The sequence below is a fragment of the Hippocampus zosterae genome, chromosome 6, assembly GCF_025434085.1.
Source record: "Hippocampus zosterae strain Florida chromosome 6, ASM2543408v3, whole genome shotgun sequence".
Classification (NCBI taxonomy): domain Eukaryota; kingdom Metazoa; phylum Chordata; class Actinopteri; order Syngnathiformes; family Syngnathidae; genus Hippocampus; species Hippocampus zosterae.
In genome coordinates, this window is record NC_067456.1 from 19,124,484 (window position 1) to 19,150,734 (window position 26,251).

Sequence of the window (26,251 nt, forward strand, 5' to 3'; positions counted from 1 at the left end):
TAAATAAAACTACAGATAAAATTATAAATAATAAAAGAAGAGATGAATTGAAATTCGTCCATCCATCCATTTTCCGAACCGCTTTATCCTCACTAGGGTTGCGGGGGGTGCTGTAGCCTATCCCAGCTGTCTTCGGGCAGTAGGCGGGGGACCTGAATCAGTTGCCAGCCAATCGCACACAGAGACGAACAACCATCCACGCCCACACTCACACCTAGGGACAATTTAGAATGTTCAAATAGCCTGTCATGCATCTTTTTGGAATGTGGGAGGTAACCGGAGTACCTAGAGAAAACGCAGGCCCGGGGAGAACATACAAACTCCACACAGAAGACTCCACACAACTGCACTGTGAAGTCTACGTGCTAACCACTGGACCACCGGGTTGCCCTTGAATTGAAATTGAGTATGTGATTTTGAATAGGTGGGTTTTGAGATGGGATTTGAATGTGGGAGGAGAATCAATATTACGTATGTTGGGTGGAAGTGAGTTCCACAGAATGCACAAATGAAATATCACAAGTCCAACAATGTGAAACTAAAGGTCAAGGTCGATAAATCGGAATCGCATTCTGCTATGAAAAATAAGAGCGATTATGAAAGATATCGAGAGGTCTAGAATAGAACACTTAAAGCACAACAGCTAGCAAGGTCAATAATCTGGCAAGAGACTAGGCACCTTGGCAGACCTTAAGTACATGGTAGGCTTGTTTAGTAAACGCGTGTGCCTGCTGGAGGGAAACGCCCTTCACTCCAGATGGGACTGAAAACAAAACAACAGACATGACACTATTGAGCGTTTGCATGACAGAAAGCTTACTTAATATGTCTAACATTGATCTCACTTAAATTTTCTTGACATTTTCAGTGTTTACATTCCTTTCACAATGCCTTGGTTTCATGTTCCCATCAGAAGAAAAGTGCCAATTTTCCCACATACTGCATGTAACCTGACTTGCTTTTACATGTAATAATTCCTTCAGTAATTTTCATTTATTTAAGGTCACCCAGGAAGCTAAATTCCTTGTCTCAACTTGATATCAGTGATCTAAAGAGAAAGAAACAAGAGATGCAAAAATCTACGCACATTTGTTTTTCTTAAATTGCCAATGCCAAATTATTTGGAGAACAGTGACTATCCATTTATCACCCGTTTACTGCCTCTTGGAAGATTTAGCTCACTAATGCATTCATAGACGAATGTACACACAAATAACCTGACTATTTAGCAGCCTTATCAACATGAAGTGAATGATCTACTGTAATCATACTAGAGCCAAAAGCCCAGAGCCCTTTCACATCCTGCTCAATACACCCCCCCCCCTTCTGCTCCCACCCAAAGATGCCCCCCGCCAACCTTCCCGTGTACACACAATGGCACCAATTTAAATGCAAATCCTGACATTCCCATCACTCAGTCGCATGACGTCTGTTTTACCAAAAGCCTGGTCACGTCGGCCAAGAGCTTAGCAAACAGAGCTGCGCAACTGTTCATCTCATCTATGTTGAAAATATGAGGGGAACATGGTTGATCACTGCGGAAAAAATATTCTAAAAAATATTAAAGAGACAAGAGGGAATGATGATCCTGATATTGTTTTGTGTATTATCTTCCTTCTACAATAACAGAAATATCAAACTCTTGATGATGACCTGAGAGAGTAGAAGTGTGTTTCCTATGGAAGCACTTACTTTGAAAGCTCAGAGTCATAGTTTTAAAAGATGCTTTGCAATCATCTGTTTTGTGGTTAATAGTCTCCCAGGTTTGTGCTCTCTGAACTGTAGTTTTGTGACACATGTTCTGTCAAACATTTTTGATTACATTGGACAAAATGAGAACATTTGGGCACACACAAGAAGGGGGTATCAATTCAAATGTGCTGCATTTAACCTTGTTGTCAAGCAATGTTTCTATTCTTCACTCTAACCTCATTTTAGTGTTCTTGTTGCATGGAAATAGTTCCTCGCTCATTATCAGATAATTCCTTCTTCCATCTAGCTGAAATGGCGATATACAGTGATATCTTATTTCATTGCTCAAGCAATTTGTATTGTATCAATTCCGCCAGCAGTAGAATCTGACTCTAACCATTTAACTATAAGAGCTGGTATCGTGCCACGGGGCAAAATGAAGGCAAAATCTCATCAGAGGAATGCAGAAAATATCCAGCAAGATGCATGCCGGGGAAAACCCATGCAAATGGATAATTGACATAAAGTCCATGAAAGCTTGATCTCTCATTGGAATTTTTTGCCAAACACCACTGTTGGCCACCATTTTGTTGCACAACCAAACCGCCGTACATCAAAAGTTATGTTGCGGAAAACGTGAGATGGATCATGTCGCAAAATAAACAAAGCTCATACTGTGACAGCAACAGGAAGATGATGAAAGTGTATCATCCGGATTTAAGTCCTTTCCTGAAACCTTTCTCTGCCAACACCCCAGCGCCATGTAATCATGACTACAAATACAGTTGCTAAAAAAGTAGGTGAATACCTTTGGAATGACCTTCTTTGCTGTGTAGATTGGTCACAATATGTGATCTGATTTTCCTCCCCGTCAACATTAGACAAACACGGTTTCCTTAACTAATATCATGCAAACAACATGTTTTAATTGACGGCATCATGCAAACAACAGTATCTGTATGTGAACCTTTGGATGTGATGAATGGTTGACCGTTTGGGAGCCAGCTTCAACCAACATTTTCAGATCAGACCTGCTATGGTTCTGAGGAATTTTCAGCAATATTCTTGGCACTTCTGGCGTGAATCTCTCTCTTGAGGTCATGGAACAGTATCTCCATTAGTTTTGAGGTCAGGAGTCTGACTGGACTAAGCATTTTCTTCTGTTAAAGTCATTGAGTTGTTCATTTTTCTTGTGCTTTTTTAAATTTTCCTGCAAAATATCCGATTAAACTTGGAAAATGAATTCATTCATTCATTCATCTTCCGAGCCGCTTGATCCTCATTAGGGTCGCGGGGGGTGCTGGAGCCTATCCCAGCTGTCTTCGGGCAGTAGGCGGGGGACACCCTGAATCGGTTGCCAGCCAATCGGAGGGCACACAGAAACGAACAACCATTTGCACTCACACTCACACCTAGGGACAATTTAGAATGTTCAATCAGCCTGCCATGCATGTTTTTGGAAAGTGGGAGGAAACCGGAGCACCCGGAGAAAACCCACACAGGCCCGGGGAGAACATGCAAACTCCACACAGGGAGGCCGCAGCTGGAATCGAACCCTGTACCTCTGCACTGTGAAGCCAACGTGCTAACCACTGAACTACCGGGCCGCCCAGAAAATGAATTCTTCCTTTAATAATACAATCCATTTAGGCTCCGAGGAAGCAAAGCAGTCTCAAACGATCATGCCTCCTCTGTGATACGTAATAGTCGGGATGAGGTTTTAAAGTAGTGTGTCGTGCCTTTTGTTCTTCACATACAATGTTGTGCATTCCTTCTAAACAATTAAACCTTTGTCTGTCTGTCCACACAATATATGCCAGTAGCGCTGTGAAACATTGCATTCGACTTGTGCAAACTTCAAACCTGCAGGAGTTTTTATTTATTGATTGATTGATGTATTTATTTTTTAATAACATTGTCTTCCTCCATGGCGTCTTCCCATGACATCCATCTTATTTAGTTATACTAATTGCAGAATTGGCAGTAAAGATGTTGCATCAGACACTTCTGCCGGATTGTCATTGGCCTCATTGAGCATTCTGTGCTGTGTAATCTGAGAGAGAGAAAGAAAAGTGTTGAACTTGTCTACCCCTAGACCAATGGACATCAAAGCTTTAGAGATACTCTTGCAACAATTTATAGCCACATACAGGTTAACTATTCTTAACTCATTCGCTTTCAAAGACGTATTTAGATGTATTTTCAGATCTTTTCAGACCCTTTTCAAGTACAGTCAATATAGAATGAGGAGCTGGGATTAAATGTGTGGCGTCTGAAAAGACATCTAAATACGTCTTTGGGAGTGAATGAGTTAATAGTAGAGGTTCAACGAGCTCTTTGATACCAGACATGGTGCACATCGAGATATGCTTCTTTAGAAGAGCAAACTCTAAACTGGTGTTTTTTTTTTGGTTTTTTGGAGGGTGGTCGGGGGGGTTCAATTTAATAAGACAGAACAGTTTTAATAAAGACCTCCAACTAATCACTTTGATTGAAGCCGAGGTTGGCTGACTCTCAACCAGCCCCTGGAGAAGTCGTCAGCCTCAGGTTTCATGTGCTTTTCTCACCCGGCACTATTATTTGCATGTTATATATATTACATGAATTATTTACATGTTGTGCCAATAAAATAAAACACGTTATTGTTTGTCTGGTCTTAAACTACCGGTATTTAGAGTGTATTTGTGTGACATAGATGAACACCAGGTCACATTTTATGACCTTTTTTATAATATAGAAAATCAGGTCCTGCCTGCACATTTCCTTGTCTGCAGTTGTATTCATACGACTCATGTTACCAGAAACTAGACGGCATGTTTGGGTTCACTCGACTGTGGCACTACATTCAATTCAGCATTCAGTTTGATTTTCTCCATTGTCCTTTTTTTTTGAGAATGGGAGGGAAGTTGAAGTTTTAATTTCAGCTTGCATGTCCTTTTGAAGGAAGAGAAGTTGATTTACAAAAATCCAGCCATGGGAAAAAAAAATAACCACAAAAGCTGCATCTTCTGACTAACAGTTTTGGCAGGACTGGTGCATAGATATTGATGGGAAAACTGAAGTGATTTTGGCCATCATTAAAAAGGAAAAAAAAAACAATAATACAAAATGGCCAGACATGATGTCTAATGTTAAAGTCATATTAAATGTTTTTTTTCAGGGATGGACCATTTATTGTCGAGCCCGTTAAGCAAATTGGCATCTGCCTGTTTATAAATGGTGACAGCCAATAAGAGCTCAATATCAAATCGGGCTGTTTTGGTGCTGCATCATCTTTGTTATATTGACATTTTGGAACACTTGAGTTACTGTAGAAAATGTTAGCGAGCTAATCATTAAAGTCTTAAATTATTACCTCCGTAACATTTTATACACAATACTGAAGAACCAAGGGTGGTCCCATAATTTTTTTCATGACGGTTTGCACAAACAATTTTGCAATATTGTTCTTAATGATTTGTTTCATTTAAACATTTTATTGAGCAAAGAAAAATGTAAGACAGAACTTTTCTACCACTCTCTCACTACTTAGGAACTCAATACAATATTTGTGTCTCTCTATTGTATCTTCCTGACACCCACATTGTTTCACCTCACTTTCACCCCCTCATTAGTCATTGGCCTCAGTTTCCTCTGTCTCTCTGACGAGCTAATTTTGCTCTGAGCCAAATCGCGGTCCCCTTGTATTTAACCCTCCTATCCCTTTGATCTTTATTGTCCTCTCTCTGTGTGTGTTCTAGAGGTTACCCAGATGAGCCCGTCGATACAGAGCATGTTGATGACCGCCACACGTACATCCATGGCATATATTGTGCTCCACTGGCGCAGCCAGAGCGAGGGAGCATGGCCAGTCTGGACCGTATGGGTGGTCGACGTTCACCCTCAATTGACAGCATTCGTAAGGATCCGCGTTGGCGTGACCCCGATCTACCAGAAGTCATTGCCATGTTGGGCCACCCCATCGATCCTGTCAAATCCAATGCTGCTGCCTATTTGCAGCACCTGTGCTATGAAAACGATAAAATCAAAAAGGATGTGCGCCAGCTGAAGGGAATTCCTGTCCTGGTGGGGCTCCTGGACCACCCCAAGTCTGAGGTCCACCGCAAGGCCTGCGGAGCCTTGCGCAACATCTCCTATGGCAAGGACAATGACAATAAGGTGGCCATCAAAAATTGCGATGGCATTCCTGCCCTCATTCGCCTCCTGAGGAAGACGAATGACATGGAGGTTCGAGAGCTCATCACTGGTAAGAGAACCGCTTTATTTTTTATTTTTTCATTTAAAAGAAAGTGCACAAATGTAACAAGTAAAATGGCATTCTCTTTGTTTTCATTGCATTGTGAATTCATTTTATTTTGCAAACCGAGCAAATGAGATGTCAATTTGGACCCCCCCCCCAAAAAAAAAACAAATTTGCATGTTCGCAGCTCATCTTATTGTTAACATTACACTAACCTAGATCATTTTTAGTTCATCTTTTTCCCTAACATGCTGTATGTATTTGCTGCAGGTTGGTTAATGCTTCTGATGAAACGTAAGCACTCGAGATCGTATTTCTCAAAGCCACATAAGCAACCATTACAAAGACAGCAAATGCATCAAATCAACACCCAACAAAGAAATTAATCATTGCTCAACATCACGGAGCAAAAGATCAGGAGTATCACAAATGAACTTAAAACTAGTTTGTCAATACAGAGTTGGTGAGGTTTGGATCTTGAAGCACTTAAAATAATTGACAATGTCGATATGACCTTGTCAGCATGTCTGAGAATGAATGCTGCTAAGTTATGCTGCTGCCATCTTTCTAATTAGGACATGCCCTTGGTTTTTCTGTGCAGACTTTTTTTTTTTTTTTTTGTTTTGAAGATTTGTATTCTTACTCTCAAATTATTTCCTCTTTGTTTTCAGTTTTCCTGTCTCAACCATAACCTTGCGTTGTTGTTTTGTGATGCTTTTCCCAACTTTGACCGCAGCATCGTTCGTTTTTTTTTTTTTTGGGGGGGGGGGGGGGGCGGGAGGGTTATTCCATTTAGTCTCCCCTTTCGTAGATCAAATGCAAGTGTACAAAGTGTGCATGTGTGTTTATTTTGACAGGGATGTCATGGTGAGTGATGACTTTGGCACAGCAGAGATAATTGTCTTAATAACGCTGCATTGCATTTGCTAAAAATAACCCCGAAGTACAAGACATAGTGAAAGGAAAGGAGGGGAACCTTTTTTTGTTTTTTCTACTGCTTTTGCTCTCATTTCCTTTCTTGTTCGTCTTTTTCTCCTCTCCATTCATTTCCTCCACGTTTGATTCTGTGTATTGCAGTTTCCCAAGCTTCAGCTTTCCCTCTCTAGTGAAATAAGGCTTGTCACAATGCAAGCTCAGCTTTCAGCCCCAGACCATCTGGCCAGCATTCGGCAGGTTTTCTTCTACAATTACATATAATTGAGGGGTTTTAAATATAGAATTCTTTTTTTAGTATTTGTTTCATAAGAATTGGCTGTAGGAGTGGTCTGTGACTGTAAAACCACAGAGTTATTCTTCGTCCTGCCGCGGAAAGTGATGATGCAGACGTTTGTGTTTTCCACATCGGAGGACCCAATCATTTCTTTTTTATTGAGCCTTGTCCATCACACGTCTTTTTATTTTCATCTTCTTAGGCTTCTGTGGTGTTCGTTTCCGCCAACATGTCGTATGAATTATTCTTTTTTTATGGACTCTTCCATCAAAGTATTGACAAAACCGTCGTTGTCGGTAAGTGAATGCTGCATTCATGTCAGTTTGTCAGTGTCCCAAAAAAATCACAAATGTTCCTGAAACAGATATTCACCAAAAAGCTTTAGCAGGGCAATATATGAATTGAAATCTGCAAAACAATTTTTGCCTGAAATCAATCAGCCTTACTTTAAATGCACAAAAGCTCTTCAATAATAATCAGTAAAACGTTTGTGTTCTCCTCCCTCCTGAACATATGAATGAAAAGCTACATTTGTCAAACCAAAACCTTAGTGGTCACATGGATCCACTGATCTTTGCAACACGAGTAAGGCACAATTTCCTTGATACTTTACATCAGGGGTGCCCATTACATTGATCGCCATCGACCGGTAGATTGTGGACTGGTCCCAAGTCGATCATGAGGGGTATAGAGAAGGAAAAAAAACTAACAGCCATTTGTGGGTCTTTGTGCGTTTTAGTAATATATATTTTTTGGTCTTAATTACACTGCACCCTAATCATCCTATTAGTCATTTTCACAAAAAGTATAAAAAAATAAACATAAAATAAAGCAGGTAAATCTTTAACCTACTGCAATTGCAGCTTGTGATCAGAGCTGTTGTGCTATATCTTTTATCGTCATTACTCTCATTCAGAGTTTGTTTCGTGTACAATTTACCAAGGGCACGGACAAAGAATAGGAATCTAGAGGGCCGAGGGAAGCAATTTTAAACGGTACATGTGAGCTATGATAGTTAACAGGCTGCAAAAGTGTGTCGTATGCCTCCATGTCAGGCTGTTGCTCATCAAGGTGTACGTGTGTATATGCGTGCAAGTGGGCGGTAACGGGTCGATCGCGGGAGGTTGATCGAAAAGTCGATCTTTGGTCCAAAATGTTTGGGCAACCCTGCTTTAGATGGATTAATGCTGCTAAAAATGAGACTTCAAACTCATGACCAATCTGCACTGTATAATTAACAGTAATAAAACACTTTTACCTTTTACCACCTTATAATGATTACCTCAAAGTTCTCGGTTTAACAAAAATAAATGAAAAAAAACAGAAAACTAATAATTCTGTCTTAATTCTTAACAAATTTTACATGAACTGCTCTGACCCTAATACATGAAACTCATTTATGGCAAAAGGATGAAAAAAAAAGCATTTAGATAAAGCTTCTACATCTTGTTTGTTGTGACAGGCTCCTTTCCTCTGAGGTTGAATCAGGGAAGGAATGGGTGGGGGTGGGGCTTGGGGGACGTTAATAAGCAGGCCAAATGTAATAGCTGAGCCAGAGGAGCATAATTTCTGTGTGTGCTTCTCATATAATGTAATTAGTTGTAACCTAAGCTCCTGTGCCATTTCCCGGTCTGTGTTCACACAAACCCCAGGCATCGAACAGAGGGACTAAGCAGAGAAAGTCATCTTCAGACCACTCAAGCTCTGCTTTTCGTGACACACACTAGCTGATTGCATCCCAGCTTTAACTTTACATTTGTAATCAGGTTGTTTACCCTGTCAAATGTTTCAGATATAAAATAAAACAGAAAGGAATAATATAATCTTAAGACCAGTGTGCGAAACTTTGTAACAAGCTTTGAATTTAGATTTGAGTGACAGAGATTTTAATCTCTCATCACCAAAACTCATCTGTTGGCAAATGAAACACTTCATCATTCTCCTAGAAAACACTCCCACCTCAGGCAGAACTTCACCATACGTTCCGAGGCTAGGCGGGAGACGTTGAATCTTGGTAGACCGAGTTCCACGCCTCTGTTGTTGAGATGGCCAATCGGAGTTTGTGGCCATAAAGTTGTTGATGCCTGTCATTGCGGCAACCCTTGAATCCGTCAGTCGTCACCAGCTGTGAGGGGATGTCATCAAACTGAAGAAGGGAGTCCTGTAGAGCCTATTTGGCTTGTGGGACTCTTGAAGCAGCTGGCCAAGTGGAATGTCCCTTTGGTGGTCGTAGAGGTTAAAACATGGGTGTAGGAGTAGTTCAGTGAGGCAGTGGAAAGATTTTCCAAACTTCAGAGAAAATTTTGATCTGGCAACTCACTGTTCCAACTGCAGGGGGAATCACACGCCTCAGCCTCTATGGTAAGGTCTATTCAGACCTTATCTTCGTCAAAAATAAATTAAGTCAAAAATAAATTAAGCTAAATGCTTAAAGCTTACGTTTATTGAATAAGGTAAAGAAATTCTAAAAGTGGGTTACTTTTGAGCATTTCTGAATAGTGTAGTGTCAATGTATCTCATTCAATTCTGGGGAGCCATAGACTCATGCAAATAGTTTCTGTGTCTGAGTCACCTCCAGGATTTGTATTTGTAGTTTTGATTGCTTTCAATAATCAAATGTTTCCTGCCAAACCCATGTCTTTGCAGCATCCAGTTTCTTTCCATTCTCATCATGCTTCACTGCTTGTCTTCCTAAGGCCAACTGGCTGCTCATATGTTGACTGCCTGTTGAGTGGTGCTTGTCACAACGAAAACTGATGCCAGTGTCACAACTGCGCAAGTAATCCAACCTGGCAGTCAGCCGTGAATGTTTGTTTGTCATCTTACTGACATTGCCTGGAGGACCACATTATTCATGAGATTTAAGTGTGGATGATGATACCCACTCTTGAACATCCTTGTGCATTTTGTATAAAGATATTAACATTGACTCTTGAACACAGATGATAATGTACTGCAAGTGTGTAGGTCGAATCCTGTTGATAAGATGTCGACAACGGAATCTCACCCACCCAACCCAGACCTACGCACACATCTCACACACACACACACACACACACACACACACACGCACACACACACACACACACACACACACACACACACACACACACACACACACGCACACACACACACACACACACACACACACACACACATTCCTGCACTTGCTGCACAGTGAGGACCGAGTAAAAAGGCCTACAAAGCGAGGACCACCCTTTCTGCTTGAAAAAGAAATGAAAAAGACACATTTCTAGACACAGGAGGGCGCCCTTAGGCAATACATTCCTTTAGATTAAATAAAACACCAAAGGTTAAGAAAAAGTTTTTAACTAGATAAGTGAGGACCGGGCACTGGCCATGCGTTCTTAATGATTTTGAAGTAGATTAGGTGCCGTTCACCTTACTAAACATTTAATGATGTAAATTTATAATCAGATATATTATTTTTAAACAGTTTATCACCATTAATTTATGGGTACTGTCATTTATTTAGTTTTATTTAGTTCTGATATTTGTGTGTTCAATACGCCACATGTTTGCACTGTGGCTGAGAGAGGAAAGTATTTTAATCTGTGCTGTACATTACACAGAGAGCATATTTGACAATAAAAGCTGACTTGACTTTATGATTTATTTTTGACAAACAAAAGTACTCTTATTCAAAACTTACAAGAACACCTGAAAAACTTCAACCTTCAAAACGCACACTAAAAAAACTTGCTGCGCCACAACCTGACACATGAACCCACATATACCCTACCAAATAACTGTGCTTTCAAACTCTATTCCTTTTCTCCCCTCTCTCTCATCCCATTCCCTCTCTCCCTTCATCTATCTCCCCCCTATGTCTCTCCCTCTCTCTATCTTTCATCTTCAAGCTTTTTTCCCAATTACATATCTTTTAATAATTTCATTGTGGAATATCTCTCCATGTGCGGTCTTCAAGGTCTGGCGATGCTTGACTACGACACTTAACGCAGTCATCTTTCCTTGGAACTTTCTTTAATGCTACAAATTTTGAAAGGTGTCGATCAATTGCTGCTCTTTCCTTTGGAGTCCGGGTCTCTTCCTTTTTTTAGTTTCCAATTCTGGAGGGGAAAAAAAGAGGGTTATTAGTGGTTTAGTTGAATATAAACAGATCTGAACACTGCCTTGACTGATAACAGGACCAGAATAAAAATGTCATCAAAAATGCATTGATTCAAAACATGTTTTAGGCATCTAGTTTAAAGCAACTTTGTTGACTTAAAAACACCTCAGCGGCAATTTCCCTCAAGGCATGATTCATGAGTGTTATGCTCTTTACATTATTTAATATTTTTCAATATCCTTAAAATTAATGTGGGGTTTTTTGCCTAGTCTCCGCCTTTAATGTCTTGTTTATCTATGTGGGCCCCCCAATTGGGTGGCAACCACTAAAGGGTGTACTCTGACTACAGCCCAATGACGGCTAGGATAGGCTCCAGCATGCCCCAAACTTTTGTTTTCTATTTCTGAAGCCTTCTATTGTGAAGAACATACAGAAAAAACAGTCTTTGCAACTACAGTGATCCCTCGTTTATCGGGGTTAATGGGGACCGAAACCACCCGCGATAAACGAAAATCCGCTAAGTAGCAAAACCCCCCCACCCTCCATATAGGTATATGAACATGTGTATGAGTATAAATATTTATAAGGCCAAATGTACTGGTATACATGCATGTTTGTAGTAATTAACAGTACTTAATGCTATATACTAATATATTTAAACATGTATAAGTTAGGTTAGGTTAGTGTATAAATAACGAAATACAGTAAACACAGTCCTGTATATGTTGCTCTATGTGACTCGCTGTTGTTTTGATTATTTTCACTGCCTCTTGAGGACCTTTTGCAGCATTTTCACTTTTTTTTAATGAATATGTTTGAAAAAATCCATGGCACACAGAGGCCGCGATAAATGGTAATCCAGCGGCACTGTTGACATTCATATTTCGAAGCTACAATCAAAGCCTGAACCACTGTGCCGATTTCAGAGCAACATATGTGGTGAATATTATCTAATACGGTATGCATTTCCAGTTTTCCTTGTTTGCAGTGAAATGCATTATTTTACAATCCATTTAAATGTCAGATACCAAATATGTAACTTCTGGTTGCTGATGGTGTATTGCAGGAGTGACCAACTCATTTTTAGCATGGGCCACATTGTAGTTATGGTTTCCCTTGGAGGGCCATTATGAATTTTGGGAGACCATATACATATTTAATCACCTCCACATTACATACACCACTCATAACATATTGATGGATAACTACTTTTAAAATCAGAAGTAAAACGATTGTTCTTGTGGACTTCATATGACATTTTGAGATTTTGGTTCAGACTTTAGCAAGCCTCATGGAATTCGACATGCTTTATTTGCTTTTGCAGGCCACATAAAATGATGTGGCAGGCCAAATCCGGCCCCTGGGCCTTGACTTTGACACCTGTGGTGTAGTGGTATACTCGCATGACTTGTGTGGGATCAGTTCCTGCTCAGTGATGGTGTGAATGTGAATATTTCTGGCTGCAAACATGATTTCGTTGTCGAGAGGTTCGACTGTATCTCTCTTTGGTCAGATTTTTTTTTAAATTGGATTCAATTACAATCAGTGTGTTACTGTAACCAAATTATATCATAACACTGTAAGAGAAATTGCTATACAATAGAAATTGAAGACAATTTTACAACTGAGGAGACCACTTCAACGACTCGTCTTTCCATCTGCAAGTCACAGTGACTTGTGCTGTTTGAGTTTCTTAAATTGTTATACGGATCTATCCAACAGAAATTCATCTTACCAACTTCACTATGTTCTTTTCGAACTGCTGTCTTCTTCTTCCCAAGAGATCTGTGTCCAGTCTTTTTGTCCTCTTCACCTAAGAAAGTTGGCATGTTAGTATAATGGTAATGAAACTTTGAGTTGTGTTGACGATGCACTGACTCACCGCTGTCTTCAAAATCATCGTCGTCATGTGTAAGTGTTGCAATCCTCTTTCGTTTGGTGGCGCTCCCTGATGTTGATGGTTGTTCTTGGCCATGTGTGAAAGATGCGTCATAGACTGTAAATAATAATAAGAATATACTTTGGGTGAATATGCTTTGATGATACACATTTGTAATTCCTGATATATTGGAATGTACAAAAAACAATCAGGACTTGGAGCGGGGGTGTCAAACATACGGCCGGCGGGCCGTTACCGTCCAGCAAGCAGGTTTGATCAGGCCCGCAGGATCATTTAAAAGTGAAAAAAAAGTCAGAAAAGACATGGAACGAAAATTTTGAATAACATGCAATTCATGGAGTATCCGCTAGGGGACACACCGTTTTGATCAGAGTAGAAAGACACATTGTTTTGAGAAGAAGACAACAGCAGTCTAAGTCTGTCACTGAGACGGACGGACCCAAAACAGCAGATGCTATCAAGGACATTTGAATTCATTGTTCTTTACACATTTAATGGCACTCTCTTTAGTTTGTAAGGTATAGGCAGGGATTACATTTATAATTTATATGCACAAGGCTTAAAAATTCCTTTCTTCACAAATCTCCTTTAATCTAAAAGTGCATCACTGTATTTTTCAACACCAATTACTTGTTTAGTGCCCTTGTACAATCAGTTGCGATGCATATATGTGAATGATAAAAGTCAATCGCACATTTGTCTAAGGAAATCTAAGGTGCTTCATGAAATGTTTTGTAAAAAGATATGTTCATTAAATTTCTACATTTCCGAATGTTCCTGTGCTTCTTTATAGCAGAGTACGGTATAATTTTAATGGCTCGGCCCACTTAACATCTACCGAGGCCAATGTGGCCTGAGTTTGACAGAGTGAAATGAGTTTGACACCCCTGACTTAGAGTAAGAAAAAAAATCGTACTAATGCCAGGTCTGTAACATGTCACTTGTGCCAATGTTAGAGACTCACCCAATCCATGTCTTCCCAACATTGTCTTTTTTTTCTTGACAGTCTTCTTAACTGTCTTATGGCACACCCCTCCATCTATAAAATAATGTTTTGATAGAATCAAAGTTCTTTCCACATGCATCTCAGAAATATGCCAATAATACAGCAAAAGAGGATTCAAGTCGGACAAAAAAACATTACCGCCATATTCACTGCCAGAAACATCACTCATGTCGTCATCAGCGTCATCAGCATAATTTCTTTCTTTAATTGACTGCATCTTCGGTGGCCTTTTGTAGGTGCCTTGGAGCAAGATGATGTACTCAAATGAAATTCCTTACATCTCAGAAACATAGCAATGGTGCAGTGACAGATGGTCCAAGTCAAACTGAAAGCATTACCTGTGTTTTCAGTGTCCAAGTTGGTACTGTTACCGCCTCCATCATCTTCATCATCAGATCTCGTTGCTACAGCTGAATGTGGCACTTCTCATTCTGTGAAAGATGACATTTACACCATGTAAATATGGATGGAAGACATTCACTCTTGCTCCGAGAATGAAAGGGTTTTCTCATTTATGCAAATGGTCTGGACACAGAGAAAATGAGAGCTGTCAAGGTGAAGGAATTACTAAACATCCATCCATTTTCCAATCCGCTTTATCTTCACAAGAGTCGCAGGGCATGCTGGAGCCTATCCCAGCTGTCTTTGGGAGGTCAGCGGGGGACACCCTGAACAAGTTGCCAGCCAATTGCAGGGCACACAGAGACAACCATCTCAAACTCACACCTGGGGACAATTTAGAGTGTTCAATCAGCCATGCATGTTATGGGAATGTGGGAGGAAACCGAAGTACTTGGAGTAAGCCCACGCAGGTATGTGGTGGGAAAAATAAGCAAACGCCACATAGGAAGACTAGGACCGGAATTGAACCCTGCACCTTTGCACTGTGAGGTCGACAGGCTAACCAGCTTTAATCAGTAGTAGTTTAACTGTATTAGAACGGTATCGATCGCATGTTATCACTAACTCCCTGTTTGATTAAAAGTTCTGTCTTTGATCATTGTTCGTTACTTTTAATCCACAGGACAGATGTGTGTCAGAACAGCACACGTGTGAGGATAGTGAGAGGCAGCTGCCTGTCAAGTTGCTGCAACATCCCCCCAAATAACTCGACATACATATGTGCGTGCTTTTGTTTGCTTATTGTTATCATTGAAAAAAAGGTTCTGGTTAAAGGTGCCAGAGGCAGAGGCAACTGGGATCAATTGGTGTCTAACTAAAAATTGTTGTAACTTAGAAGTAGGTCATTTGGTCAACATTAGGGCTAACGTTTGAATGTGATTAATTTGAAATGATTCAAGGTTTCTATATTAATTCCAAGCATGAACTCTAGAGCATATATTGGCATCCCTCTTCCTGCTATGACTACTAATGTTATTTTTATTACATACCATCTTGAGCTTCCTGTCGTCTCCCTGGATCTGGTCTTCTCTTTTTGCCACTTTTCAGACCTTTGGTTGAGGTGGCTGCATGTGCTCTTCCTTTTGAAATATTCACAGTCAGAAATCAGAAAACATAATTTTACACTAAAATATGAAGGTAAAAGAAAATATGCCGATAAAGACATGCACACTGTCGTGGAAACAAAGACAGAGGGAGAAAAGAATAAATGGAAGGGGATGACTTTAAAAATATATTAATTTACATACCAGTGATAACAGAGTCCAGGGTTTGCAGACTCTTTCCCTTCAGCGACTCTGTCCCACGTTCCATCGCAAACAGTAGTTTGGCAATCTTGGCCACTTGGAAAGTTTTATCGGTCTGCCGATAAAACTCACAATGGACTCTAATGTCGTGTCCCATAAAACGAGCAACTTGCTCGAGTTCCTGATTGTTCAGGTCGAGAAGCTGACATAAGGTAGCAACATGCTTCCTTAATTTTGTTGACCTCAACAGTTCTGGGTTTTTGGCCTTGCTCTCTTGTGCGTATTTTCTGAGGCACGTGTCACATCCACGAAGATTGGTGGTAGTTCCTTTTTTGGCCATCATTTAACTTCTCTGTTCCTTTCGATTTCATACCTTTTTGTTTTGATTTACATTTTGCCTTGAGGGCCTTAGCTTCATGCAAATCAATGTGGTCCTTTTCTGATCCACTGCTGTTGGACGACCGGGACCCCCTCCCTTCACTGAATGCTGGTTTGTGGTCATCTCCACTTTGGGCGGATGACACAGACTCCTCTGATGATGATGATGGTGTTGACCTTGTGGAGAAGGCTCCGGAATGAGTCTCAGCACCAGGCCTCTCTTTGAGAAGAGGTGTATGTTGACCTGATGGTTGGGCTTTACGCATTTGAGCCTACACATCAGGGCAGAAGAGGGAAAAACAGGGAAAATTGTTAATTTTGTAGACAACTGAGATGGTGAAAAAGAGTTTTATGCTAGATCTCGGCAATTCTGTACAAAGTTTATCTGTCTTTGCCAATGTTTTCAACACTTGTCTTCCAAATTGCATTCATGAAAATACGACAATGTTTTGTCGTCACACATTTTCACAGGATGGAAAGTAGACCAGATGGAACTAAAACCTCCATTAATAAAACAAAGTATGAGTTAATCAGCATGCATTTTCTAGTCTCATGGAAAAGAGACAAATAATATAATTTATTAAATTAAAAACTGGGCAAAAATCGATGGACATTTTAGTTGACAGGCAGAAAAAAAGAGTAAAATGAATATGATTATGTAAATTAACTCAAAATACGATAGTAATAAATAAAATGGTACAGAGTAGTATTTGAACCTGTGATGATAAAACTCATGTTGGATACACGCTTCGGATGCTCTGTGAAATTAAGCAACTGGCATTTAAAAACACAGTAAAGCAGCTCGCGTTGGCCTGCAATCCGCCTCATTCATTCGGTATTTAATTTAAAAAATACAGTTTTCTCGAGAAAAAATGGTTTCTGGCTAGACTAAACATGTCTAGTTTAATATAATACAGCGAGTCAGAGCACTGGTTCATTTGTCTACTTATTTCAATTCGGTATGAGTACAGAAACTAACAATTTCTGTCTCATTTTTGCCGAAATATAAACCACATAAATTCAACGCGACGCGGCCTTGCCGTAACCGCCTGAGCGCAAGCCATGTGCGTTGTTCCTAAATTGCTGTGTTCGTAGTTTGCCGTTGTTTCTTCGTGTAGAAAAAAAACTACATAAAGCAGCTTTAAATTAAAACCAATTGACGACCTAGAGTTTACAGTACGCCGCGAGTAACAAGTCCTTCGGTGCTCAGTACGCAGATTGTTACGACGACACTCGTATTCGCGGGTACCCGTCTCTCGACAAAGAAAGGATGATTACTTACCTGAGCATTCTCATTCTGACGGTGGTGCTCCCGGTTAGGGGCGAGTCTTCTCCGTGTTTTCTCCATGTCGTTAAAAAGCCAAATGGTGTTGGTTGTCCCGGTATAGAAATATAAATGGCTGGAGTGCGCCGAAAAGTATCGCGCGAAGACAACGCTCCTCCAGCCTTTGAAGCCAACCGCTTCTTAATTGATGCGAGGGGGAGAGTGGGGGGATGGGCAGAGTGGGGGGATGGGCAGAGCAGCAACTTCGGAGCGAAAACTCTACTTAAACATGATTAACCCTTTCATGGTCTTCTCACTTCAACGTTTCATATAACATAATCAGAAATTCACACAAATTCTTAAACTACATAAAGTATTGTAACAACAGTCTTCTCCGTGTTTTCTCCATGTTGTCAAAAAGCCAAATGGTGTTGGTTGTCCCGGTATAGAAATATAAATGGCTTGAGTGCGCCGAAAAGTATCGTGTGAAGACAACGCTCCTCCAGCCTTTGAAGCCAACCGCTCTTAATTGATGCGAGGGGGAAAGCGGGGGATGGGCAGAGCAGCAACTTCGGAGCGAAAATTCTACTTAAACACGATTAACCCTTTCATGGTCTTCTCACTTTAACGTTTCATATAACATAATCAGAAATTCACACAAATTCCTAAAATACATAAAGTATTGTAACAACATTTCAAAACACTTTAGTTATTAATTTATCAATCAAAGAAATTAAAACAAATAAAACACCTACACTGTGTATGCAATGCTCTGCTTCGGTTATTACAGTTTGGGATATTGTCAAAGCTGTTCCATATTTATGTTTGTCCATTTTTCCTACTTCCAAGACTACAACTTCACTTCAACAAGGTGAGCATTTAACAGTGCTGCCATTGAAACCAATATACCACGAAACTGTCAGAAGGGCTCAAGTTGTAGTTTATCAATGTAGTCATCCAATAATACTGAAATAACAACCTATATTTCCAACCTGCCTTTCCAAAAAGATGTGAAATGTTTCTTAATTTAATACAGGGGTCTCACACTCACGGGCTACAAGACGCTAATTTCAGGCCCCTCACCTTGATGTGAAACTTTGCGTCAACGAAGCGAGTCTCCACTTTGTCCCCCCCCCCCCCAGAAACCAAATATGTGTCACACCCTAATTACTGTCCATTGCATTCTTAAGTACTCATCAACGAGTGGGTACTTAGCCACTGACAAAGACGCAGTTGTCCTGCACAATCTCTAATGTAGACATCTTTTTTTTCAAACCAAAAGTTCATTTTTACAGTGTAGCCATGTGAAAAGCTGTTCTAAAAGGACATGCATGGATGAACAACCATCCATACTGACACTCACACCTAGGGACAATTTAGAGTGTTCTATTATTCTTTCATGCATGTTTTTGGAATGTGGGAGGAAACCAGAGTACCTGGAGAAAACCCACACAGGCCCGGGGAGAACATGCAAACTCCATACAGGGAGGCTGGAGCCAAGATTGAAGGTTATCAGAACCTAGCAAGGGGCCGGTTGCGATTTGCTGTTGTAGGAACTGATTGACTAAAGGGCCGTTCACACGGCACACATTTGCTCCGGCGCTGCAACGATATATTTTGTTGCGATGTATTTTGCACCGCAGCATATTGTGTGGAGCGTTCACACGTACAAAGCCGCTTCACACGGCAGTTTCTGCAGCGGAGCAAAACGACAGAAAACAAACGAGCTGTCGTGTTGGTTCTTTTTAAAACGTACTGTATATACACAACTCAAGCGACTACTAGACCGGCACGTCCTTCTCCTTCCCGGTTTCCATGCCTTCTGCTCGAGAGTGACCACCCAAGAAAACGTAAATGAACGATGACTTCAATGACACTCAGAAAAGCAAACACTAATGCACCAAACTGAAAATCAAGAGAGGAAATCACAAAATAAATTCTATGGGGGTGGGGGGGTTGTGAACAAACAACAAAGGAACAAACAACTCCGAGACAGGGGGTTCGGTACTCCATACCCACGAAGCACACCCCACAGAACTCCCCGGTCTGCCAATCCAGAGGCACTCTCCCTGTTGACCACGCGATGTTGCAGAGGCGTGTCAACCAGGACAGCCCCACAACATCCAGAGCCTTGAGGAACTCCGGGCGGATCTCATCCACCCCTGGGGCCTTGCCACCGAGGAGCTTTTTAACCACATCGGTGACTTCAACCACAGAGATAGGAGAGCCCACCTCAGAGTCCCCAGGCTCTGCTTCCTCCAAGGAAGGCGTGTTGGTGGAGTTGAGGAGGTCTTCGAAGTATTCTGCCCACTGGTTCACAACGTCCCGAGTTGAAGTCAGCAGCGCTCCATCCCCACTGTACACAGTGTTAGTGGTGCACTGCTTCCCCCTTCTGAGACGTCGGATGGTGGACCAGAATTTCCTCGAAGCCGTTCGGAAGTCGGCTTCCATGGCCTCACCGAACTCTTCCCATGCTCTGGTTTTTGCCTCGGCGACCACCAAAGCTGCGTTCCGCTTGGCCAGTCGATACCCGTCAGCTGCCTCTGGGGTCCCACAGGCCATAAAGGCTCGATAGGACTCCTTCTTCAGCTTGACGGCATCCCTTACTGCTGGTGTCCACCAGCGAGTACGAGGGTTGCCGCCACGACAGGCACCAACCACCTTACGGCCACAACTCAGATTGGCCGCCTCAACAATAGAGGCACGGAACGTGGTCCACTCGGACTCAATGTCCCCTCTCTCCCCCGGAACATGGGAAAAGCTCTGTCGGAGGTGGGGGTTGAAACTCCTTCTGACAGGGGATTCTGCCAGACGCTCCCAACAGACCCTCACAATACGTTTGGGTCTGCCAGGACGGACCGGCATCTTCCCCCACCATCGGAGCCTCCTCACCACCAGGTGGTGATCAGTTGACAGCTCCGCCCCTCTCTTCACCCGAGTGTCCAGAACATCCATCCATCCATCCATCCATCCATCTTCTGTACCGCTTGATCCTCACTAGGGTCGCGGGGGGGTGCTGGAGCCCAACCCAGCCGTCTCCGGGCAGTAGGCGGGGGACACCCTGAATCGGTTGCCAGCCAATCGCAGGGCACACAGAAACGAACAACCATTCGCACTCACACTCACACCTAGTGACAATTTAGAGTGTTCAATCAGCCTGCCACGCATGTTTTTGGAATGTGGGAGGAAACCGGAGCACCCGGAGAAAACCCACGCAGGCCCGGGGAGAACATGCAAACTCCACACAGGGAGGCCGGAGCTGGAATCGAACCCGGTACCTCTGCACTGTGAAGCCGACTTGCTAACCACTGGACTACCGGGCCGCCCTGTCCAGAACATGCGGCCGCAAATCCGATGACACGACCACAAGGTCGATCATGGAACTACGGCCTAGGGTGTCCTGGTACCAAGTGCATGTGCAAGTGCAATGTGGACACCCTTATGTTTGAACAAGGTGTTCGTTATGGACAGTCCGTGACGAGCACAGAAGTCCAATAACAAAACACCACTCGAGTTCTGATCGGGGGGCCGTTCCTCCCAATCACGCCCCTCCAGGTCTCACTGTCATTTCCCACGTGAGCATTGAAGTCCCCCAGTAGAACAAGGGAGTCCCCAGCAGGAGTACTCTCCAGCACACCCTCCAAGGACTCCAAAAAGGGTGGGTATGCTGAGCTGCTGTTTGGTGCATATGCACAAACAACAGTCAGGACCCGTCCCCCCACCCGCAGGCGAAGGGATGCAACCCTCTCGTCCACCGGTGTGAACCCCAATTTACAGGCACTGAGCCGGGGGGCAACGAGCATGCCCACACCTGCTCTGCGCCTCTCACCGTGAGCAACTCCAGAGTGAAAGAGAGTCCAACCCCTCTCGAGAGAACTGGTACCAGAACCCAGGCTGTGTGTGGAGGCAAGTCCGACTATATCCAGTCGGAAATTCTCTGCCTCACACACCAGCTCGGGCTCCTTCCCTGCCAGAGAGGTGACATTCCATGTCCCAAGAGCTAGCTTCTGCAGCCGAGGATCGGACCGCCAGGGTCCCCGCCTTTGGCTGCCGCCCAGCTCACATTGCACCCGACCCCTTTGGCCCCTCTCATGGGTGGTGAGCCCATGGGAAAGGGGACCCACATTGCCTCTTCGGGCTGTGCCATGGGTGTAGGCCCGGCCACCAGGCGCCTGCCAACGAGCCCCACCTCCAGGCTTGGCTCCAGAGGGGGGCCCCGGTGACCCGCGTCCGGGCAAGGGAAACCTAGATCCATTTATTGTATTCATCATTGGGGTCTTTGAGCCGTGCTTTGTCTGGCCCCTCACCTAGAACCTGTTTGCCATGCGTGACCCTGCCAGGGGCATAAAGCCCCAGACAACTTAGCTTCTAGGATCATTGGGACACACAAACCCCTCCACCACGGTAAGGTGACGACTCACGGAGGGCCCCAGAAAATCCAATTCATTTTATTCTGCTTTGGACATTGAAACTGGAAAATATGACTTGCATTCAATAAGTAAAGAATTCCAATTCCAAGAAACCAAGAAACGATTAAATTCCATATTAGAGTTTGGAATTCTGTTGCTTTAAAAACAATTGTAAATTTTTAAGTCAGTTTAAATATACTGTGTGTGCGGTTGTGTTTGTGAACATATATATATAATTTTATTTGCTGTAATTATTTTAGGAGTATGTGACATTGGTGATCCTCGTTACTCAAATACTGTATGTAGATGTTGCTCAAAATTTATCATGCTCGCCTTCACAGCAGACCTCAAAGTTCAAAAAGGCTGTGGCAATTTTGATAATTGACTTAGTCATTGGCCATGAAGAGGAGCGGCTGTTACCTGCTCCAAAACGAAGTTTTTGCAGCACCCCTCCCCCCAGACATGAGTTTGTTTACATTTCAATTAGCAGAGCTGCGCAGAAGCCAGCCACAACGCTTTGCAAGAAAAAAATGAGTTAGGTACTGTATTGCAGAAGTGTCCCCAGAATATCCAATTTATTTCATTCAGCTTTGGACATTGAAACTGGAAAATATGACTTGCATTCAATAAGTAAATAATTGTTTCATCTAAATGCCATATTAGAGTTTGGAATTCATTCATTCATTCATTCATCTTCCTAACCGCTTGATCCTCACTAGGGTCGCGGGGGGGTGCTGGAGCCTATCCCAGCTGTCTCCGGGCAGTAGGCGGGGGACACCCTGAATCGGTTGCCAGCCAATCGCAGGGCACACAGAGACGAACAACCATTCGCACTCACACTCACAGCTAGGGACAATTTAGTGCTTCAATCAGCCTGCCATGCATATTTTTGGAATGTGGGAGGAAGCCGGAGCACCCGGAGAAAACCCACGCAGGCCCGGGGAGAACATGCAAACTCCACACAGGGAGGCCGGAGCTGGAATTATGTTGCTTTAAAAACAATTGTAAAATTGTAAGTCAGTTTAAATATACTGTGTGTGCGCGGAGTATGTGACATTGGTGAGCCTAGTTACTCAAATACTGTATGTAGATGTTGCTCAAAATTTATCATGCTCGCCTTCACAGCAGACCTCAAAGTTCAAAAAGGCTGTGGCAATTTTGATAATTGACTTGGTCATTGGCCACGAAGAGCAGCGGCTGTTACCTGCTCCAAAACGAAGTTTTTGCAGCACCCCTCCCCCCAGACATGAGTTTGTTTACATTTCAATTAGCAGAGCTGCACAGAAGCCAGCCACAACGCTTTGCAAGAAAAAATGAGTTAGGCACTGTATTGCAGAAGTGTTCCCAGCATATCCAATTTGTTTCATTCTGATTTGGACATTTCAACTGGATCATTATGATTTGCATCCAGTAAGTAACAACAGTAAGTATTCTTTAGTAGAAATCATGGTTGCGTTGCTCAATCAGTCTTGATAACAGAATTTCCTTATGTGGGACATGACTATGGTACACGTCCTTTATGAACATGCAAGTATGTTAACAAAATACATGTGTAAGAACACATGCAGTCAAATGCAAAAATATATGCCCCAACAACACAAATAACACAAAAACGGCAGTATACAGTACAGGTATATGAACAAAATACATTATAACAAGAGTAGTCACAAAATGAGGGCTCTTGTACACCTATAACAGCTGGTGGCTTTTCTTTCCAATCACTCACTATCTCAAACTTGACCTCCTCTCGATCACCACCCAAGACAGCGTTGCTCAGCTGTCCAGAACCTAGGCTGTGTGTGGAGGCAAGTCCGACTATATCCAGTCGGAACTTCTCTGCCTCACACACCAGTTCGGGCTCCTTCCCTGCCAGAGAGGTGACATTCCATGTCCCAAGAGCTAGCTTCTGCAGCCGAGGATCGGACCGCCAGGGTCCCCGCCTTTGGCTGCCGCCCAGCTCGCATTGCACCCGACCCCTCCCACGGGTGGTGAGACCATGAGAAGAGCTTTAAGCTAGCATTTTCAAATTCTGATTAGAGTCGGCATACTTGAAACATGCAATATTCCACAGTATTTAAGTTTGAGTCATTCGTGTGGACATGCAGCAAGGTCATGAGCAATATTTCTTCTAATTTTCCATTTGTAATAGCATTCACACAAACTGCCTGAGTATTACTTGGACCACGGTGAGCAAAATCAAACAAGCGTTACACCTGTCTAAAACCTGAGATCACAAGTTACATGAAGCAGATATGTTACAAAACAAGCAAAAATCAAACCACTGAATAGAGAGTTGTTACATATATACCAGCCCTCATTCGTTACTTTTATTTTAGCATGGGTCTTTTCAAGAATAATCAAGTCTCAATACAACCTGTAGCAATATGGTCCCACACTGCCTACTCATTAATCATGCAAAGCATGTCATTTAGTTAAACACAAACATTTCTAGTCTCCTGTCCACCGAAAAGTGTGAAAGAGGTTTAAACAAACAAAGAGGCTCATTTAAGGGGCTCGTAAACTATGTCCACATATGGTTTTCGTGAATTAAGCGGTCTCAAGGGGTGTTCACACGGCAAAATTTTGTCCGGTGCTACACCGGGGCTGCCCCAGTAGAGCGTTCACGCGTGCAATTTAGCTCCGGTGTAGCCCCAGAAAACAGCTTACACCGGACCGAATTTGATCCACCACAGGGAGGTGGTTTAAAAATTTGCTCCGGAGCAAAAGCTCGTTTGCGCAGCAGCACCGATGTAAATTTGCACGTGTGAACGCAACTGGGTTAAATTTGCTCCCTAGCAAATGCTTGTGAAGAGTTTACGTACGGCGAGAATGCGTTGCTTTCACGCTCTGTCGGACTGCATGTGTTTGTTTAATAACGACACAAGACTTAGCTGGTAACATCTTTCCTTTTGTAGGAGACTGGACTGTCTCGGAGTTGTTTGTGTAGTTTGTTCCTTTGTTGTGTGCTCACAACCCCCCACCCCCATATAATTTATTTTGTGATTTCCTCTCTGATTTTCTGTTTGGCGCATTACGTGTTTGCTTTTCTGAGTGTCATTGAAGTCATCGTTGATTTGCGTTTTTCGGGGGTGGTCACTCTCGAGCAGAAGGCACGGAGACCGAGAAGGAGAAGGACGTGCCTGTCCAGTAGTCCTTGAGTTGTGTATACGTTTAAAAAAAACAACAACACGACAGCTCATTTGTTTTCTGTCGTTTTGCTCCGCTGCAGAAACTGCCGTGTGAACGCAAGTGGGGCTGCACGACGCTGTGCCGGTGCTGACATGCTCAGCGGCTTTGTTCGTGTGAACGCTCCACACATTTTGCTGCGGTGCAAAATATATCGCAACAAAATACATCGGTGCAGGGCCGGAGCAAATGTGTGCCCTGTGAACACCCCTTCAATGTTGCCTGCAGCTGCGCATTGTGCGCGCCAGCATCACCGTGTGCGGCTGGGAGCACGAGAGCTACGCGAAATTGCTCACGAGCACAATTTAGAGGGAACATTTGTCATGCAGACATTTGGCGACTGATTCACAGCCTCTTCTAAGGAAAACCATGCCTGCAAGCTGAATTCTCGCAGTATTTGTGAATTCACACCAACTCCAGAATCCATCCAATAAAATAAAAATATGTGCCATCCTATTGTCAATCCCCATGATAAGTTATTTTATGATAAGATATTTGATTAATTCGGCTTGGTGCACTCAGCAGGAGTTGGCCACCATGTGCAAACACGATGCCGTCTCTCAACGGCTTTCAATTCTCGCACACATTTTATTCATAAACTCCTGTATGTAAGTGTTCTGCCCACAATAAAAGTTTCGGGCCATTTCATTAATAGAAATCGTGTTTAGAATATTCATTTAGTTATCGCGGTGCATTGTGGGTAGCAGACGCCGTGTTGGTAGCAGACTAATCGTTCCAGAAAGCCCGATTGTGGTCGTTGCAACTGGTCCTCCTGAGTTATATTCCTTTCGTTTCACCTTCGAAAGCAATGGCTGTAAGTCTGCTTGTGCTTAGAATTATTTAGAAATGTGTTTCGGAGATCGTTTTTCTTCAATTGTTGTCATTGAAATTCGCTAGCTCAGAGTACTGCTAACGACATAGCGATGATGCTAAATGAATGCTAACAACATAGCGACGATGCTAGGTCGGTGCTAGCGAGCTAATTAGCATGCGAAAGAATCGCGAAAACGCCTCGTTTATCGTTGTTTGTCACACTTCGAGCTGCATTTATGTCTTTGTTTAGTACCAGATGATTTGTGTTGTATTTATGTACACGAGGTTAGTGTTTAAATCTGTTCACTTCAGTTTCACTCTACATTTCATTGAGCTGATGTCACAGTTGTTCACTGTATGTGTACACATTGAAGAGATACAAATGTCAGATCGTTTTAAAGTGCTATTTTCTAT

General features: G+C 42.6%; 2 protein-coding genes across 12 annotated transcripts in view; one reads left to right on the plus strand and one right to left on the minus strand.

The window, feature by feature from the left end:
* LOC127601606 (uncharacterized) overlaps window positions 1-24,482 on the minus strand; it is a 96,587-nt gene extending 72,105 nt beyond the window's left edge. Inside the window, exons 1-8 of one of the 2 annotated variants that reach the window (XM_052067020.1) lie at window positions 15,791-24,482; window positions 15,533-15,622; window positions 14,480-14,572; window positions 14,280-14,381; window positions 14,100-14,174; window positions 13,118-13,231; window positions 12,971-13,048; window positions 9,488-11,233 (exon numbers count right to left, since the gene is read on the minus strand). In XM_052067020.1, coding sequence (XP_051922980.1) covers window positions 19,200-20,396 — 1,197 coding nt within the window. In that variant the 5' untranslated portion in view covers window positions 20,397-24,482 and the 3' untranslated portion in view covers window positions 9,488-11,233; window positions 12,971-13,048; window positions 13,118-13,231; ... (3 more) ...; window positions 15,533-15,622; window positions 15,791-19,199. Of the gene's footprint in view, window positions 1-9,487; window positions 11,234-12,970; window positions 13,049-13,117; window positions 13,232-14,099; window positions 14,175-14,279; window positions 14,382-14,479; window positions 14,573-15,532; window positions 15,623-15,790 lie in introns of those variants that run through there. The other variant, XM_052067022.1, reaches the window with a different exon arrangement.
* The window catches only part of arvcfb (ARVCF delta catenin family member b), a 220,626-nt gene that overhangs the window by 142,019 nt on the left and 52,356 nt on the right, over window positions 1-26,251 (plus strand). For all 10 annotated transcript variants that reach the window (XM_052066960.1, XM_052066958.1, XM_052066963.1 and 7 more), the window contains one exon: window positions 5,433-5,938. In XM_052066960.1, coding sequence (XP_051922920.1) covers window positions 5,433-5,938 — 506 coding nt within the window. The remainder of the gene's footprint in view (window positions 1-5,432; window positions 5,939-26,251) is intronic.